The sequence below is a fragment of the Thermobia domestica genome, chromosome 11 (genome assembly GCF_964235325.1).
Source record: "Thermobia domestica chromosome 11, izTheDome1.hap1.1, whole genome shotgun sequence".
Taxonomy (NCBI): Eukaryota; Metazoa; Arthropoda; class Insecta; order Zygentoma; family Lepismatidae; genus Thermobia; species Thermobia domestica.
Genome location: NC_137464.1, coordinates 21,599,940 through 21,621,194, shown reverse-complemented (window position 1 = coordinate 21,621,194; position 21,255 = coordinate 21,599,940). Strand labels below are relative to the sequence as shown.

The following is a 21,255-nucleotide window of genomic DNA, read 5'->3' as shown; positions in this document are numbered from 1 at the left end:
TTTTATAAGTCATACTAAAGAAGAGGCAAGTCTGCCTTGAAAAAAAAAAAAAAAAAAATGAAATGAAATTTTTAAGTTTTACGTCCCACGATTATGCTGGTTAGGCTAAAGGAGACGGTGAAGGTGAGAGATGAGTGAAATGGTGGAATGAAGAAAGTGGGAGGAAACGGGAGAACGCCGAGAAAACCCACGAGCACGGTGTTTGTCCACTACAAAGTCCACACGGCGCGAGCTGGGATTGAACCAGGAACCTGAGGCACCGGAGGTGAACGCTCTACCACTGAGCCACCGCGCCCCTCTCTGCCTTGAAAGTGTTCATGAAGTTAATGTTTATGATTGTTTTAAGTTAAATATTATTTATATATATATATATATATATATATATATATAGGAAATTTGTATCTTAGAATCCGAACTTAATCCGTTCCAGAAGCCCGTTCGCCAAGACAATTTTTCCCTTCTAAAATAATGGAAATTAAATTAATCCGTTCCCTGATCCCACGAAGAATTTTTAAAATGGTTTTAACAGTAAATACGCTGGATGTTAAGATAAAAGAATAAAAATATAATTATTTAAGATAAAATTAGATCAAATAGGCACAAAAGTATAAAATTAACAACGAAAATCGCAACGAGATGCTTTCACAAGTCGACAAAGTGCATGAGTGGTCCGGGCAAAATGTACACACGAACATTGCTCTGGGCGTTTGTATTCCACGACAAAATTCGCTCGAATTTTTCCTTCAGATTTCAAGGTGTTTGACTCCTGAGGCTCTTGGATTTTGGAGGCAACAATGTAATTATTTTTTCCTTTCACTGCAGTTATACTACAAGACTAAAGAAAAACTATACCATGCTTTCATATTAGTTTTTCTTTTAAGTATTTATACATATTAATTACGTATAAATTTGTTATCGTATTCGTTTCTTTTCTGTTTAAACATGCTAAGAAATATTGTGTACTAATATTATTATGTTACTGAGAAATAGTTATTTAGTACTTTTGTGTCCCCTTGCGCTCCTTTACTGATCTACTACGTAGAGAGAAAACATTCTCTACTCGGGTGATAGAGTATCGGGTTTTTCCCTTCACTTTTTACACCCATTTGTAGGACATACACATTTTTAATTAGGTGCTTGTCACATCTACTTTCCCCAATAATTTGCACACTTATTCGGAATTTGGACATCTGCCCACCTGACAGTATTGTTTGCTCTTTTAGTTGTTTCCTTTTAACTCAATCATTTCTGTTTTGTCCAGCAGTGCATGCCATAACTCACGGATCGTAAGCTCGCTCGTCCAGTTCACCAGTACATCCTTCCCATGTTCCTTAATCCATTGAGCTTCTTTCCACTTCCGTATCACATTTCTTCGCACCTCTTTACGTCATCACTATCTTTTTATCCTTCTTTGCGTATTCCTTGTAAAATTCCTCTTGGTTCTCACATCTACATCACTCCTTTTATGGCATTGTATTCCCACAGTACATTCTTTCCTGTACCACTTTGTCCAGAATTATCCACCGACTTCATTATAAAGTTTATATTAATATATATTTAGTGGTTTGTCAGTTCTGTTCTATTAATACGGTCGAATATTTCCAAAGCTATAATGAAATATATATATATATATTCTTTTCCCAGGGATTAGATACTATAAAAATCCGAGTGAAAGAGGTTTTGAGCTCGCTTCCAGATGAAAACATAGCGAAGATTGCAGAAGCTTTGGAAGAAGCTGGCGTCTTAGAAGAGGATGATTTACAATACGTCGAAGAGGAAGACTTAAAGTCTGTTCTAAAACCTATTCCAATTCGAAAACTGCTCTTTTCGTGGAAAGAGAAACAAGGTAAAAACAAACTAATTGAAGCACTTAAATTATGATGAACAAATTGACGCCAGATTTTCAATACCCTCTTACCTTCATGCGTGTATTTTTTTTTTTAATACTTTCCTCATTGAACTACTTTATATATATATCAGTAAAAGAGGAAACAACCGATTTTTTACTTACTTACACACACACACACACACTTACACACACACACACGCACACGCACACACACACACACACACGCACACACACACACACACACACACACACACACACACACACACACACCAGGCCCTCTGTAAATGTGAATTCTATAACAAAAAGACTGAAAAGTTATTAATTGGACCGGGACTCGAACCTGGGACCTCTGGTATACTGTGCAGATGCGTTAACCACTACGCTACCCAATCTGCTTCCCAGAATAGCCACTTACTCTTCGAGGTCGGTGCTCTCCACAGACTGTACCATAGACCACTGCTGGGCTTGGACAATTCTGTGTCGTTCTACCGAGCACCTTATGACGGTTATAATTTCATATATACTAACGAAAGGAGGAAACAACCTATTTTTCATTTTACACACTTAATCCTTTACAGGTGCAAATTCTAACGCAGAGAATGACTGGACCAGGACTTGAACCGGGGACCTCCGACATACCGTGCGATGCGTTAACCACCATGCCACCCGGTCTGCTTCACAGAACAACCACTCAGTCTCTCTCTCAAAGTCGGTGCTCTCATCTCGGACTACATAGGTTGCACCACAGACCCCTGTTGTGATTGGACAATTCTTTGTCCATATACGGGAGTGAGAGTGAGTGGCTATTCTGGAAGGTTGACTGGATGGCGTAGTGGTTAATCAGTGTCTATCGGTCACAAGTCACGAAAGTCATGAAAAAGCCACGAAATCAGAAAACAGTCATGAAAGTCAAGAAAAAGTCACAAAATTTAGTTTTTGGGTCACGATTTCTTTTATCTGTACAATTAAAAGTATAGACGGGAGAATTTTGTTCTATAAAACGTCAAAATTCACCACCAAAAATGTCTATGGTCGGCTTTAGACGCTATCAAATCGCAAGCAAAGCACGCTTCTATCACATGTATGAGAATTGGGCCCAATTTGCACCCAAATTCGCTCTTGAGAATGATACTAATTTTTATGGTTTGGAAATGAAAAGGTCACGATAAGTCACGAACTTTCCATCGGGAATCTTAGTAGACACCCTGTTAACGCATCGGCAAGGTATGCCGGAGGTTCCGGTCTAGTCAGTCACTTCTTCATTCTTTGTGTGTTACATTTTTTTCTTTTTATTATTATTTTCTCTCATTGTTGAGACAGTTCTAATGTTCCTTAAATCACCGCTGTGAAAATTCCTTGTCGAGAACCACTTCTTCTTTTTCTATAGTTTATTTTTTTCAAAAACACTTCAACAGTCCATTGAAATGTTAATAAATATTGGTGTTACTTAAAACCTGATATAATTTTTCCAATATTTTGAAACGGTGTAGATTTATTCCTCTTTAATATTTTCAAGTCTTATTCTAAGTATATGCGTGCTTGTTTAGTTATTGTGAATATCTAATTTGACATGTTCCCCTCACTTGATCTGACGATCCGTACAAATGTCGTATCGAGCCATTTTAATGTAGTTGTACGAGATGCGTGATTAATATATATTGGAAAAATTATATCAGGTTTTAAGTAACACCAATATATGCATGAAGATGGTGAGAAGGGGTCATTGAAATATAGCCTGAATTTCTTCGTCATAGTTTGGTATTTCAATGAGTATGTATGTATATATACAATTATTATTTGTACTATTGCATCATTAAGTAAAGATAAGACAAAGTTGAATAAATATCAACATATGGTGAGAATTGTGAAGATATTATGTTGTAGAATGAAATACTTTCCATGTTCTATAATAGTAGAAGCATAGTATTAAGTCCAGTACTAAGTATCTTGAATACAGCATAGTATTAAGTATCTTGAATACAAACTGTTAATTTCCAATTGCTGTATTAACTGTGCTGTTTCTTTTTAATTCAGTTTTATGTCCTTGTGTTATTTACATTAATTTTCTTCTTTACTGTCAATAGGTTCATGGGCCAGTGGATCCGTGATATTGAATTGAAAACTTAATTTCTTCATACTGCTTTGTCTAGTAGGACCCTTCCTAGGTCACTTTTTGTCTCTTGGTTTACAGTCTAATATTGTTTTTGCTCACTGATCATTTCTTGTGGTAGGTCCGGCCCACTACCTCTTCGGTTATTTGTTATCACGCGAATACCCGTTACTTCTATCATATCTCTAACCTATGAGGTTAATTCTTATCTTTGCGGGTGATTGTCAGCTAGCTTCTCTCCACGCTTTGTTGTGTAGTTTGCAGATGCAGTTGTCTGATTTTGTTAGTGTCTACATCTGTGATGGATATATACCAAAACCGTTAGATACTCATTGATCATCTTACGCTGTAGACACAGGGACTTTTCTTTTCAACATGAAACTTTTCCTTTCGAATGCACTTCATTTTAATTTTATACATATATTAGTTTGTTCTTGTCATTCAAGGATATCTTCTGTCCCAGGTGGATGTAGATATTCATATCTAGGTTTGTATTTGCAACTTCAATCCTTGATTTTCTTGCGAAGTTGTTGAACATCATTTTCATCTTCTCAATATTCAATTTGAACTTGATTACCTTTCTCATCAATGAACTTCTTTGTTATATCGTGCAGTTCTCCGTTGTTTGTGGGGGGAAAAATCAGTGAAGTGAAGGTGAGTGAGATGTTTTCTGTTTTTCATCTTTGTTCTTCCACTTGAAGGGGGCGCGGTGGTTCAGTGGTAGAGCGTTCACCTCCGGTGCTTGGGGTCCCTGGTTCGATCCCAGCTCGCGCCGTGTGGACTTTGTGGTGGACAAACACCGTGGTCGTGGGTTTTCTCGGGGTTCTCCCGTTTCCTCCCACTGTCTTCATTCCACTATTTCACTCATTTCTCATCATCACAGTCTCCTTTAGCCTAACCGGCATAACCGTGGGACGTAAAACTTAATGATTTCATTTCATTTTTCTCCCACTTGAAAAATCGAAATACATATTCAATACGTTTTTAAAGAGCTTATAGGAACTTACATTAATTTGTTGACCTTCTCTGCTCTTGGTCTTCGTATAGCCAAGCATTTTGATATTCGCAATAACTTCTTCATAGATAAGTTTCTTCGATCGCACCATTTCATTTCGGTTGATTAATTTGGAGTTTTGCGTTGCGTTCATCATCGAGGATGTATAAGACATCGATGTACAACGTAACGTATAATCTGAACCACATGAGCTCTCACAAGAAATCAAACCCGGGTCTCCCGTACGTATACTAAACATAGTCACGAGGGAGTTCCCTGTTTGAGAGTATGAATAATAGTGAATGTCTTCACCGAATCTAAAGATTTTTGAGATTTAACGAACGCAGCACTGAAGGTAATTGTTACTTTGCCTTTCTGTTTGTTCTCTCATTAAAGGAAATGTTTCTCTTATAAATACAACTAAGAAAACAATATTAAAAAGTTATAAGAACACGTTCCAAGTTTTGACGCATAATTTTATAACGTTGCTTTCATCTGTATATAATTTTCTTCCTTTTTTTTAATGTATATTTCGTTAGGAGACAAGCTTACAACAATCGTAACGGAATAAGGTGTGTTATTATATTCATCTTCTTCATATTATTATTCACATTTTAATTACATCCATTGTTTTTATAAAATAACGTTGTTCAACAAATTTTTCAAAAGGTGGATTTTATGGTGAAAATTACATAACTACTTCTAGTTTCGTTGAATTTCGAACACAGCAGTGATGCTTAAATTGATTGAATAGCTCTTGTCTTCGAGATAATGTCATTATTGTGCCGAGCGAACGAAGTTTTTCATACTACATTATGCACGTTTTTTCTCTAACTGTACACTTCCCATGGTTTTTAAGCAGTATTCACTAAATTTATCACAGTGATACAAGTCACTTAGTGCAAGGTTCTTATGTCTAGATTTTCTGATACGAATATGCAAATTTTAATAACTACAGAAATAAATTCTGATGTTTGGTTATATATCATACACTGTTTATCCCAGTGGAGTCAGATTTAAATTCCCCTGTAGTAAGCATATTTAGAAGGCAAATTCTAAATCCATGTGTCTTCACTCAAAAAAAAAAAAAAAAAAAAGCGAATCCAAGAGACATTTCTGGAAAGGAAAATGTGCTACCTTTGTTTATGTTGACCGCTACACTTCGCGAGTTCTGGTCATCATATGGATATGACTTAAACGTTTCAATATTTCGCTCGACCACGGCTTGTCGTATAATCCCAACGTTCAGATTGATTAAAATGTTTGTATGTTAAAATGTAGATAAATACTGACAACTTGACATATGACACACTTTCCTGATGAGCTTGCTAAGCTGTTTCGATTTTGAATGCCACTTCCTAGCTATATTTGTGATATATTCGATGGTAGTGTAATTTCAAAAAGTTACAATGTACCCCATCTGTGTACACGAATCCATCTCATCTAAAAGTTCCTTGAAATATTCCACTTTGAAACAGACCAGAAATAATTGGGAAGATTTTCAATTTTTTTTCTTCCAAACTGCTTTCTCGTTTCTGAATTAATACTGATTCAGACTGTTGACCTTTAAAATTTTCTTAGATTTGTAAAGCGATAATGCTTTCACTTCTTTGAAACTGAAGTTTTGGAAATTTTTCACATAGGTAGAGAATTGCAAAATTTTTTACACGTAAGACTTTTACAAAATCTGTATATTTAAAAGTGTATGTATGTTCCAGCATAAGTCTGGAACGCCTAGAGCAATTTTAACCAAACTTAACACACACATGACGTACAATCTGGAAACAAACAGACTGCAGGTAAGGTATCTGAAGCACCGCTAGGGGCAAGGGGAAGAAGTGACATAAAAATAATCCAAAGGACCGATATTAATGTTGAATCGATAGTTTTCGGGGTTGCCGAGATGAATAATGACATTTCCTCTGCTGTTTTAGCCTAAGTTCGGGCCCAATCGTCGTGTGGGGTGAGAAGGAGTGAAAAGAAGAATGTCCAAAATAACCGAAATTAGTGTCGAATCCATAGTTCCCGATCGCTAAGCTGATTAGTGGCAGTCCCAATGACATTTAAGCACAAGTTTCAACGAATAGAATAGAGAACTGAACTGTGTAGAACCGTCTGGAAATTTTTACCATTCTCGAAAATTCCCGTTGTAAGGAAGAAGGGAAAGGGAATTTCAATTTTATTATTATTATTATTATTATTACATTGAAAGCGATATTGCCTATTGTTTCTGATCGTATCACGGAAAAAGGCTGAACACTTTGAAATGAATTTTGGAATAAACTACGAACCTCGAACTACGGTTTTTTTTTTTTTATTCATTTTAATTTTGATTAAAGGGGGGTAGAGGAAATTCAAAATTTATACCAAAAATAAAATATCTCACGAGCCTATGAAGCTAGGAAAATTAATAAAGGAGGTGTTAAAACATTTTTGAAAATTTTCACTTTTCAGAGGGGGAGGGGAGGAGTAAATATAGGAAAATTTTTTACTATTTTCGCCACATTGAAAGCGATATAGTTTTCTGTTTGTGATAACATCACGGGAACCAAATGAATTTTTGGAACATAGTACCTACTTCAAGTTGGTTTTCATCATATCACTTGGCTTGAAGGGGACAAGGATATTCAAAATTTATGCCAAAATTTATATGAGGGAATATTGTTCAAATATTTTCCATAGACATTTTCTCTTCGTGCGAAGAACGAGCATTTCAGCTGGTTCATCTTAAATTTCAGCGTTATTTGTTGTGGGGGAAACAAAGCCTGAACAGGAAGTTAAACTGAAAATCAACTCAACTCAAGCCTTTCCTTGATTTTTTTTTTTTTTTTTTTTTTTTTTTTTTTTAATCAGGGTATATTGATCGTCTTTGAGGCCAACATTTTCTAAAAGACTGTGTCTGCTACGGCTATCCCACATTTCATCGGAGTTTCCATTGCAAGAGACTGTGTTGCAGTTGGACTAAGGGTATTGCATTCTACTCCTCTTTACATACTTTCCAAAGGCCAGTGATGGTGCGGACTCGACGACGGGACAGGCGCCGCTTGAGAAGTCTGAAAGCACAAGAGTCCATTGAACTGGGATGTGGGCTCTTGATAGGGATCTCAGAAAAGGGAATTTCCGCAATTTCAGTTTCCTGTTCCATTGACGATAGAATTCCAGCTGTTTTCCCATGTGGCTGGATACCTCGTCTTGGTGCAGTTCAACCTGGTTCCGTCTTGTCCGTACAACGTTGGGATTTCGTGCTAAAGATATACCACATTGACTTGATCCCTAGTCTTCCGTTGCAAGCGCTGGTATCGGCTGAAGGAATTCCACTCGCTTTCTCTCGCTTAGCAACAGCTGAACCCTTATTGGCTCAACGTGTGGGTGTGTGAACTTTAGTTCTCATTTTTGCCACGGCTCAAGACATTTTGGCAGCACAATAGTACATTTCAGTCATGACCTAAGTCTGGTAGTACGCAGTATTGATATTGACGTTTCTCCATCTTTCGGAGATGCAATTTGTCCCTGTGTGAGAAACAGAGCACAATTATGCAAATTTTTAATGAACAGTTCTAGGTGCTCGGGTCGGTATGGTGGGCTCAGGACTCTGTAGCGCATATTTCCGTATAATACGATTCACAGTGGAACGACCTAGACGGAAATTACACACTGGACACATTTCTACGGTACGCAACCCCGTGAACTTAGCGTTGGAAAAGAGCCACAATGAACCCCTCACAGAATCTGTTCAGTTTCGGTGGCATCAGACTATGATCAACCACACTGCTTTACTGCATGACTAACTAGATAATGTTGCTTACCTCGTCGCAACTCACGGCAATGGATTGCGTATGCGCGGTACAATTGTACATTTACTTCAGCTCAATATAAATGAATCAACCTTTGTGTATGTACCTGTATATGAATTCTTTTTTTAATACGCACTATCACCGGTTGGAGAGAAAGAGAAACAACAGTGAATAGTGACTATCTTTATAGTGTTTAACGTAGGTTCATTCGACATACTCTTTGTAGAAGTGAAGTAGTTTGTTTACTTCGAATAGTCATTTTTATTCTTTCATTTCCCCACATGCTCTTACCTTTTTTATTCCTTTTTCAAACTCAATACAGCTGAAGATAAGGCCTGTGTCCCTCAAGAGTGCTACTATTTCGTGATTGTGGCGGTGACTATGAAACATTATCGTTTTCTTGTTATTGTGATTACCATCACCGTCCGTAATCACCGTACTACTACAAGGTATTATGCTGTTTTTACTCTTCTGCATTTGTGTACGAGCTCTCATAGTTCCTATTTTAAAAATGTTTTTAATGTGGCTAGATATAAATTTATGTTAATTAACATTTTGTTGTAGTCTAATAGGCATTTTTGTTTGTTGACAGGAAGTCTGCGAGAGTCCAGCGATTCAGTTAATATGTCAGATGCTACAAATCTTCGGAAGCATAGTACAGAAACTCCACAATGCTCGCATCTTGTTGCCTCCCCTGGATCATTCATCTCTTCGGAGTCAGATAAGGGGCGATCAAGTCAATTGTCCGAAGAATCTGAAAATCAGTTTCGAACACCTGTTGTACCTGAATCGAACAACGAGCAATTCGTAGTGAATTCTGAAACTGTGAATTCTACAACAGATGCGCTAGTTCGAAAAAATCAAGAATCAAATGTCTCGAAAACCAACTCCATGCTGAAGTCGAATTGGGCTCGTGACTTTGAGATACCTTGGGATAGGGTGCCATCTGAAATTTTAGAGACTTTAAAGGAGGGAAAGCCGTTGAAAGCTAGCATGAGACAAGAATTCATACAAATAATGATACAAGCTATGCAGGAAGTATGTGAGAAGCCACGTACAAGTGATCTAAATATTGTTGTTAGGAAGATAGTAGATAAATATCCTGATTCTTTCGCGGAAATAGTGAATGGGGAAAAAATTCGTTCAGCTCATAACTGTCTCCTAAGAAACATGCAACATCGTATTTGGTATTCCAACCAGGAAGAAAATATGTTTAATATAGGAAATTCGAGACAAGAAGAAGAAAAGGAAACGCGTGCCATAAGAAATGATGCTGCTGGTTCTGATTCCGAATCAACCAGCATATCGCTTCCTTCTCCTGTGTGTGTGAATCTTCCTACAATTAAACAAATGTGGTTGCGGGAAGATGAAGAAGAAAAGTGGGCCAACTCTTTTGAAATTCCATGGGACTTACTGCCAGCGGCAGTTGTATCATATTTGGACACTGGTAAGCAATTACCAAAAACTGTCAGACAGGAATTTGTACGAAGCATTGTATCTGCAATTCAAATGGAACGCGTAACGCCACGTTTGAAACAGTTAAATATTATAGCGAAGAAAATATGTGCCAAATATCCCTCGTCTTTCCCAGATACGAGTGACGGTAAAGTTGTGGTTAAAGGTGTTGATGCGTTGGTGAGAAGTATGTCCCTTCGAGTTTATAATGTTAACAGAGGTCTCAATAACCACAAATATAAATACGAAACAGAAGAAAGTGAGATGGAAAACAACTCACCCTCCTCAGAAAAATCCGCCTCACCTATTTCCGTTTCAGTGGAGAAATGGGAAAACTACGTGTCCAACTCTCTCTCAACAAAATCGAACTTGAGCTCTGATTGGGCGGAAAAGTTTATTATTCCGTGGCATCGCCTACCTAACTCTCTGATGAATGTGCTAGTGACAGGAGAGAGACCACCGCCAAATCTCCGACGATTGTTCGTGCGGATAATTGTAACAGCTGTACATGAGGTATGTCCCAAACCTGTCAAAAGGGAAATGGCTGTGATTGCTAGAAAGATTGTCGAACAGTACCCAGATTCGTTTCAAGATGTCGTAAATGGTGAGGTGATTGATACCGGCTATGAATCTCTTCTAAGACATTTGCAGTGTCGCTCTGAGAATGTTAACAGGACGTTTACTGGAACAGGAAGTCGAACATCGGTCGACTCATACGGTTGTGTTCAGTGGCAGCCGACGCTTCCAGCTACTGAAAATCGAAAGACTCAAGAGGAGAAGAAAACACAGTTGAAAGATATAATGAGCTCTCCCTGTGTGGATATTAAGTTAGCGTTGAAGCTTTCCGAGGAAACTTACCCTTCACAACGATTGCAAATCAACAGCGGAGCGCCAATCCAGGACTTGTTAAACGAATGGCCCTTTTTATTTCATAGGAAAGGCTTATTATTCCACTTTCAGATCTTGGTTGGGATTCAGCCAATGGAAACGTTATTCGCATCACTTTCAAAGTGGGCTAAGCATATTTATTGCTTCGTGAAAGATTCATCTATAAGTAAAAAGTACGTTGAAACAGTTCTTCCATTAGTCAATGAAGCTATGAGCAAACATTTGGCTTCAGTAGTGTTGCTCATACAAGCGTATTTTCAAGAAGAAACAAAAGAAATGTTCGTGCTTGTTGATGTAAGTAAATTTCATTTTATTACTATTACTATTATTATTATAGCTTATTATTACTACCAAAGTTTTCGTTAATGAATACAATACTCCATATTCATCATACATGCGATTATTACAAATATTCTAAACACTTGCTCCAGCTTTTACTATGTGTCTTTTATTTATTTATTCGTAAGTATGAACCATAGTTTTTCATCATCTATATTCAGGAAGGCATTGAACAAATGCAAAAGAACTGTATATAAACACAATTAAATATTCATCTTCTTATTTTCTGTTTCATTCAACAAAGTAAACATTCTCAAGTAGCGAAAATAATGTAGGAAAGAGTAAAGGCAACGAGACGCAACATTGAAATAAAACACAAGAATGTCCATCAACTAACTTGTGGTTTCACAAATTTTAATACTCAAATCTAAATATCATTAAAGCCCTTGTAAGTGTTTTTTTTTTTTTCTTTCTTTCTTGAATAGCAGCGATGGTAGAAATAGAAACATAATTTCTGGCACCAAACCATCCGTAGGTTATAAATAATTTGTAACTTGTAACTGAAAGACGCTTACATTGTTTGTTTCATTGTTTCTTTTTTTTTTTTTTTTTTTTCCTTTTTTCAGAGAAGTAACCCACAACAAGCTGAAGAAGCGTTGAATGGTCTGGATCAAAAACCATGTCTCGTAGCTTTCGGTAAGTATTAAAGTTAGTTCCTTTTTAAAGACTGCTCTAACATAATTCAATAATAAAACCCTGGTTTGATCCCAGACCATCTGAGTTTGTAGAGGACTACATTGTATCCGCGCGCTTTGTCGAGATTCTCTTGTTCCCTCCCCGTTCTTAATCCACTAATTCCTTCATTATCATTCACTTCCATTAATCATTTGTTTCCTTTAATCTAAAGGACATAATCGTGAGTATTCCACATTAAAGATCAAAACTCTATACACTACGACCCACCTAGAAATGTTTGTGTATTGTGCCAATTTTGAACTTCACATCTTTGAAGGCGTGACGTATTACACCTTGGTCGGACGTGAGAGATCGCTAGGAGTCTGTGATGTATAACGAGATATCTTTTTGTTTCAGGAAAATCGTGACTGTCCTGAAAGAAGAGGACTCGCCTTCCAGACTCATCGTTTAGAAAACATAACAGACGTCTCTTCTGAAGTTACAATGTAACATGGAGAAAAATAAACTCATTAAGAAAACCTTCATTGACGAACTTTAGAAATGACAGTGAAAGCAGAACACAAACATCTAAGAAATTGCTAGAACAACACATTACAGAAATGAAGGGATGTGTAGAGGCTGATGAACTATGTTTAGTGTTTCACTGTAATTTTGCTGAGAATTGGTCTGTAATTCTGCCACAAACAGTACAAGGGTACCACTAGAGTAATGGCCAAGTTTCAATTTTTACAGAAATCACGTGTTTTCAAGACAAAACCACAAGTGTTGCAGTTATAAGTGAGGACAGAGCACATACATATTGGCAATACGCAAAATTCTTCAACAACTAAAATCACAGGCAGAAAATATTATTTCTGACGATGCTCCTAAACACTTCCAAATCGATAGCAGCTGTTTGAATTGAAGTCGCTTGTGCCAATGGAATAGATATATAGTGCTGCTGGTCATGAAAAGGCGCCTTGCGATGGTATAGAAGGGCCTAGTGAAGTACCAAGCTACAAAACAATCTTTCCAGCCCAAGTATAGCTACGATTCAGAATGCCGAGGATTTTGCAAGCGTATGAAGTCATATAGATGAACAGCCCTCAAGAGGAAGTTGCAGAATTCTAGCAGCAGAAAATAAAAGGAATGATCCAACTGGCCCTGTAAAAGAAATTCAGAAATCACATTCTGGACTCAAAGTGGTGAGCGAACTTAAAGACTAACAAAGAAGAAATTTCATTTGTCCAACCAAGATGTCAGAAATGGCAGGAGAATATTCAGGTACACAACATAGAAAGAGTGATGTTTGTACCCTGTGTGTGTGACAGTAATTCGTGGCTTGCAAAGGTTACAGATATCAGTTGAGAATTAAGTGAAATCGTCTAGAACTTTATCACATGAACCGACTGTTAGATATAGATTTCCAACTGCCAGGAACACCACCACCAGTTTTCATTTCCAATTCGCGATATTTTAAAGTTTGTGTGTGCCCCAGTTCCTATTGGTTCAACATGAAAGCATCACTTAATATCAAAGGAAGATACTGATGCAGTTAAACACAGGTTTAGTTCATTGAATTGCTGGTTTCAGCTCTAAACAGAGTGCACACAAGTGGAATGCTTTGGAACTTATATGTTTCGGAACTTGCACGTAAATTTTGGAAGCTTCAGTATATTTGAAAACTGTGTCTGTCATATATGTTTATGCAGAATTAAAATGACACGTCCAATAAGACTAGATTTTTTTTTTTTTTTTTCACCAAACCGATATGTGAGAATGTGGTAACGGAAACTTGTTTAATGTATGGCAAAAATTTCAGTTGTTTATAAATCATGTTCTACTAAAAAGTGAAAGTTCTTTTCAGGACATTTGGTACTGTATAACACTGATCAACAGGAAAAAGGTAATTTTTGGGATTGGCATTTAAAAGATTGGTATATGATTTGAAAGAGAAAATCAAAGATCACGTGAATTTGGATGGACATATATTTCTAAAAGGGGAATGTTATTTGAGTCAGTAAATTATTATCGTTGAAATAAAAAGCAATACATCTTGAATTGTTCCAGAGATAAAGCATTTTAACATTTTGACGAAATTTGCACGTGGGAAATGGTGTCATTTTTGGCAGCCTGTATCTCGGGCCAGTTTTCTTTTGACAAAGCAAAATATATAGGTTTCTTACTTTGTCCTGAGTTTTAACATTTGATAAATTCTAGAACATCTGAGACTATAAAAGTAAGTTTTTTTTTCTTTCGTTCTTTACCTGCCTGAATTGATAAATGCCAGAAGCAATTTATACGCATGGGAGGATGTAAAGAACTGAATGACAATATTGGGGAAATAGATGGAGAAATACTTAGAATTTGCAAAAACCATGATGAAATGTGCTGTGATAAGTGCATCGGAGTTAATGGACAATAATTTTCGGAACCTGTTGTATAGAGATACGTAAGTTGTCATTAACATTAAGATCTGTCAATAGTTAGAGTGGACACATGAAGACACGGTTATCCTTCGAGAGAAACATCGTGTACAAAAGATGAAGCTTGATTAAATCATTTATTTTCTGTTACTTTTCTTTCAGGTTCGTCAATTTTGGATGCCCGTTCATACTCTGTAGCAATTGATGGCATACTAGCCATTGAAGACATTGAGACGTTTGAGGAAGGACTATGTATTCTTTTCGCATCCTTCTATTGTTTCAACATCAAGTATCCGGAAGAATCCTCTCTTACCCTAGAGTTCATACAGAGGTGAGAAAAGACCATTTTTAAATAGTTTTTTATTGGTGAGTCACATTACCAGAATTAAAGCCCAGTATTCTTTTTATTACCAGGTTGATATGCAATTGAAATTTCCGATTTTCTGTCTCTTGGGACACTACCGAGTTTAAACAGGAACACTGAACACATCTAGCCACAAAGAACGTAAACAGTGCATGTTTCGCTCTAATAAACTCGTTGGAAACATTTGGAAGCGGACTTTCAGAAAACTTTTGTGCCGTAAGATATTGCAAACTCTGTACACGTTTAGAATATAGGGTAAGGCGCCCACTCAGGCTGAATGTTGAATAAGATCATCTGAAAGTGCACCGTGGAGAGACATCCAATAGCGTAATATTTGTTTACGAGTTTAAACTGGGACACTCTGCACATCTAACCGCGGGAAACATCAACAGTACATTCTGAATAGAAGTGGTGAATGAACGCACTATACGTCGTTGGTTTGTTACATTTCATGCTGGGGACACAGTTAAACCCTGCAGTCACCGACTAACAGCATGTTCTGATGAGTTCCTCAGGAACAACGTGGAAGCGGACTATCAGTAGTTTCGTGCATTTGCCACTGAGTTAGGCATAAACCAGACCAGTGTGTTTCGGCAGCTCAGTGCAATTGGTCAGGTGAAAAGGTTTGACTTATGAGTTAACACCAGTCTGGAGGTGTGCAGCTCTCTGAGTGTAGGAAATGACCGGAAAGGTTTCCTGCATCGGATTGCAACTTCTGAATACTAATGTATCTGCTACAACAATCATAAGCGGTCAAGATATTTGTTGGATGGAGTCCGCCCGCAGAAGGTGTTGCTGGTATAGTGATCTATGGTGGAGGTGATCCATCATGTATTTCTCCGTCGATGCAAAAAGTTCTGAAATCCATGGAATGCATAGGAACGATAATCAACAGACGTTGCGTCTTCATGTTACATGAGAATACTAGCCATCATGTTGCTCAAAGGATGGTGCAGGCTCTCCACGAGTTGTAGTGTGAAACTTTTCGGTATCCACCGTGTTCTTCTGACATCTTTTCACTGAGTGCCACCCTCTTCCGTTATCCCTAGATCACTTCTTGACAGAGAACTTCCCTGATGACCGAGCATTGTAATGTGCAGATGAGGACTTCATCAAATCTCCGATTCACTTCTTTCGTATGGAATCCAATCGTTGGTTGAACAATGACAAATGTGTGAGGCTGCAGCCGGAAACAACAGGACTTCTATAAATGATTCAAGGTTATTTTCTCAAAAGTAATACATGCGAACTTGATACATCAAGAGAACCGCTAACTCACCAAGTTTTCTTCGCCCCCTATAAATGTTTTATATATCCCTCTTTGGTCACTCGATACACGTTGCACTCCTGTAACAGGAGAACATCTCGCATATTCTAACACACAAAAACTTTTCTCTTGCTTTACTTCCATTTGGAACAGATACTAAAATCGTGCTGCCATCTGGTGCCATTTGGAATACACAATAAAATTTGATGAGTGTACGGTTATTTTAATATACTACTTATGTTTGTACGCGTAATAATTTTGAAAATATAGTCTTATGAAAATAAATGCATCAGTACTTTCACTATCCAGATATTTCTCTCTCTCTCTCTCTCTATTTTACTTTGAAAGTGACACACATCAGATTTTAATCGTACAAATCCATTATTATTATTATTACTATTATTATTATTATTATGGTCTCTTTGTATTCAGGTGGATTTCTTGGAAGTTTTTGTTTTGATTCAAGATGCTGATAGCAAGGTTCGTTGTAAATCACTGATTCCAGGGTGGAATCCGCTGAAGATTAATTAATGTGTTATGAACAGATGGTTAGATTATGCAGGGAGGAGTTTCTACTAAATGTAGAAACCATATTTTGAGTGTCTTGATTTTCTTTTTAAAAAGTTAGTTTATTAGAAAACTGCAAATCAGGAGAGACCTGTGAAGAATTGCCGTTTTAGTTATTTAATGTAAGTTCACTCAGGAGTGTTTCCTTCTTTCGGATTATTAAATATATCAATTTATTGCTTTTTCAGGTGTTTCTTTCAAATAAATCCAAGTCGAGGAAAGAAGTCGCAGAGGGGAAACAAGAACTTCACTTCGATACATCCTCGAGTTTTGCGACTGATCAACGCCTTGAATGACTTCAGATCGTCTTGAATTTCTTGCAAGGGCGTTCCTTTATTAAAGCAAAGTAATTTGTGAAATGTTATCAATCATATGTGGTATAATGTTGCTTGGTGTATAGAGCAACGAAGCTAATTACCTGATTTGTGTGTTACACTTGTCGTAGCCTGCAGAATTGGATTTATCTTTGTTCTGTTCCTTATCTCAATAAATTTAGAACACTGTTTTCAGTAATTCACATAAAAGAATCACTGTGAGTTACTGAAAATGGTGTCGGCCTTGAATGTATTTTTGTGCGACATTCGTAAGGATGATCCAATTTTGCAGACTATTTACTTGATGTGATATGTGATACTTTTCTTTGTTATTATTACATAAGTATACCGACAAAGTGCATTTATGTGTTCTGTGATGAAATGTTCCTTTATTATTTTGTTGTAATGTACAGTTTGGAAATAAAGTTTTCTTTTATAATCCTGCACATATTTACATATATTCTCACGTTACTACAGAGTCTTTCTTTGTAAACGAAAAAGAGCATTCTAATTTATTGGGATGTGTAAGTACATTAAGTAATCTCTGTGTAACCTAACAATAGCACAGGACGATTTCTGAGCTTCTGTGAGCTACGGAGAACTGGCGTCTGACGGTTGTTCAGAAGATGTAGTATGTTGGAGGTGCTGTTAGCAGAGGCTTTGCAACAACAGACACAAGCTCTAATAACAAACTTAGAACTTTTAATGAGAAGCCACAATTCTATGATCATGTTAACCCTTTCCGGATCCGGGGTTTTGGGCTATTTTTTAGACTTTCAGTCAAGCAGCTACTGCATCGTCACTATTTATCCTAGGTTCATGGTTCATACCTCACTCTCTTCAGAATTGAGCTGGCTTTCAAATGGTACCACTTGCATGCTCATACCATATACCAGGAGCGGGAAAAATGATGTCAAAGGGAAACTTTCGGAGGGAATTTTTTTTCTCGCACTTTGGGCCCATCTGGAGCGGCCCTGTGTGAATGTAGCCATCTAAAAAAAAATCTGATAAATAGCACTTGGTATACTGAATGTGTGTGCCAAATTTCAAGTTTCTATCTTGAATACCAAGGGCGGGAGAAATTTTATCAGGAATTCCCACCATGCCCCAAATTACCGTAAAATACTATGATCTCAGGTAAAAAATTTCCTGAGACATCCCTAATTACCTTAGGGTCATGTTTCGCCCATCATTCTCTTCAGGATAGAACTGCCTTTCAGACGGTATGACTCACATGTCTCCATCATGTATCTAAGGCGAGAAAATGAGGAAAAACGGGATTTTTGGGTCTAAATATCCTTTTTTTTTCAACTTTTAGCCCCCTGGACCCCCCTGTTTTAACGCAGAGATCTGAAAAAAATCTGGTAAATACTACTCGGTGGGCTGAATGTTTATGCACAATTCCAATTTTCCAGGTGCAAAAGTAAGCCCGCCAAAAAAAAATATACCGACAATGTCCCATGTTCCCGTATACAGAGGGAAATTTTTAAACATTCCCTGAGACATCCCTAATTACCCTAGGGTCATGTTTCGCCCATCATTCTCTTCAGAATAGAACTGCCTTTCAGGCGGTACCATTCACTTGTCCCCATCATATATCTAAGGCGGGAAAATCCCGTGAAAGGGATTTTTTGGTAAAACTTTCCCTTTTTCAACGTTTAGCCCCTCTGTACCCCCCTGTTTTAACGCAGAAATCTGAAAAAAAAATGGTAAATACTACTCGGTGGACTGAATGTTTGTGAACAATTTCAATCTTCTAGGTGCAAAAATAAGCCCACAAGAAAATACCGAAAATGTCCAAAATTCCCTATACAGAAGTATATTTTGATAATTCCCTGACACTTCCCTAATTACCCTAGGGCCTTTTGTCGCACATCATTCTCTTCAGAATAGAACTGCCTTTCAGACGGTATGAATCACGTGTCTCCATCATGTATCTAAGGTGGGAAAATGAAAAACGGGATTTTTTGGGTAAAAATATCCCTTTTTCAACTTTAGCCCCTCTGGTTCCCCCCTGTTTTAACGGAGAAATCTGAAAAAAAAAAAATCTGGCAAATACTACTCGGTGGACTGAATGTTTGTGCAAAATTTTAATCTTCTACGTGCAAAAATAAGCCCGCCAAAAATACTTTACCTAAACTCCTCCAAAAAATATTACACGAAAATATATATTTTAGAATTATGACGTCATCACTTCCTATGTCTCGACGCAGGAAGGTGTGAAACCATACGTAATGTCTTCTACAATGCCTCTGGACTTGAAAAACAAAAAAAAAAAAAAAAAAAACGGACGAATAAGCTCAAATAGGAGAGTTATAACGCAATGTACCATGAAACACCCCGTATGGTACAGATTGTACAATGGGATCCCCAAAGGGTTAATACGACAGGATGATTTTTAGCGTATGATTTCCAAGTAATAAAGATAATGGTTCGTAGAATATTTTTCAGAAGATTCAAATTCAAGTAATGGCATCACCTTGGTCCGTGATGTTGGTTGCTGGAAACACTATGAAAGAATATTGCAGTAATTGACGCATAAACATCTTCCTTTTGTTTACACCATGTGGAACTAGCAGTCACACGTAAGCTTTCCATAACCGCACGGTACAGTTGGGTACTAACGTAGCATTATGGTCACGTTATAATAAAAACAGGCTAAAGCTAGCGATGTTGGCTCAATCCTTACTTTAAATATTTTCCTAGCGTCCCCATATGTTACTTTATTATTCTTTAATAGTCCACTTATGTCCCCGCGTTTAAAGAATTCTTAAAAAAAAACAAATCCAAGTACGCTACCCTTAACCTTTGTGACGTCATCCGTACGTGGCCAATAAAAGTGCTACTTTAGCCATGTATTGGATGAACCTCTTGGGATCGGCGAAAATGCGTACAGTTCGCCTAATGTGTGCCTTCCGTCGATTGTGTTGCCACCTGGTGGTACTATAAGAAACGTTATAGTACTCGCGCCGAGTCGTGAAGCTTGGGCTCTAAACTAATCATAGAAATATTTTGCTTGAGCTCCAACACATCGGAAAACTTCGGTACAATTCGTGAAGCTGCTTCCCGAGCGCATACTTGGGGACCGAAGTTTTCCGATGTGTTGGAGCTCAAGCAAAATATTTCTATGATTAGTTTAGAGCCCAAGCTTCACGACTCGGCGCGAGTACTATAGTACAAGAAAAAGAAGAGGTAAAACGAGAGAAGTGCGCTGAGAAACTAAGAAATCTTGTATTTGTGTTGGTGCTGAGCATGATGCAGCATATTTCCGTTAAAATTGAACGATACTTTCATTCCCATGTTATAGTTTAACCCGGTACCGTAATAATGTTAGGACGTTGAAGTTTTGTATATAAACTCTACTTTTGATTGGGTATACGCTATAATGTATTTGAAAATTGCGCCTTTACCGGGGAAAGGGGTCAATTTCTATAATTGTTTTCTCAATATATAAAACACATTGATGTTTATCAGTCTCATTATGGGAAAACAGCGGAATAGTTTGGAATGACTTTTGGACATAGCACTTCGTCAGTTCATTTTGATTAGAATGAGCGTGCTAACGGAAGGAAGGAGGTTTAAACAAATCTTCCAAATATTTCTAAAATAAATGTTCTATGCCCGTTCAAGGAACATATATTTCTGCTATTAATAAATGAATAAATGTAGAAAATTCCATCCTTTCCTTCAAGCAATCAGATGAATGTTAAAATATGAGATACGCCCTTGATTGTAGACTATACTATTCATTATAGTATTTACTTTATCAGTCTTAAATGGTAGATGTATATTGAATTCCACGTTATTGCTACAAAGAAAATTCAAAATGATTCAAGTACAAGTGGATTCTTTTTTTTTTTTTTTTTTTTTTTGTTAAATGACGTACTGCGCACCCTTGCGGATAAATGGTATCTACGTGAAAGAAGTGTGGGAACTTCGGATTCGATTCTCGGTTGAAGTGAATTTATTGTGGATTCCACGTTAAGCTGTAGGTCCACAATGTTATAACGAGTACTTTAACTTCCCAAAAACTAATTCATACCTATGCTAGATGCAAATGTGTTAACCCTTTGGGGATCCTGGCTTTTTGGGCTATTTTTTAGACTTTCAGTCAAGCAGCTACTGTATCGTCACTATTTATCCTAGGATCATGGTTCATACCTCATTCTCTTCAGAATAGAGCTGGCTTTCAAATGATACCACTTGCGTGCTCATACCATATACCAGAAGCGGGAAAAAATGTCAAAGTGAAAATTCCGGAGGGAAAAACTTT

At 37.3% G+C, this 21,255-nt stretch overlaps 1 protein-coding gene across 1 annotated transcript in view; it reads left to right on the top strand.

Moving 5' to 3' along the window:
* The window catches only part of LOC145663972 (uncharacterized), a 42,679-nt gene extending 25,258 nt beyond the window's left edge, over window positions 1–17,421 (top strand). Inside the window, exons 6-10 of the mRNA XM_081730219.1 lie at window positions 1,645–1,846; window positions 9,340–11,384; window positions 11,996–12,065; window positions 14,633–14,801; window positions 16,857–17,421. Coding sequence (XP_081586345.1) covers window positions 1,645–1,846; window positions 9,340–11,384; window positions 11,996–12,065; window positions 14,633–14,801; window positions 16,857–16,980 — 2,610 coding nt within the window. The 3' untranslated portion in view covers window positions 16,981–17,421. The remainder of the gene's footprint in view (window positions 1–1,644; window positions 1,847–9,339; window positions 11,385–11,995; window positions 12,066–14,632; window positions 14,802–16,856) is intronic.
* The last annotated feature ends 3,834 nt before the right edge of the window (window positions 17,422–21,255 follow it).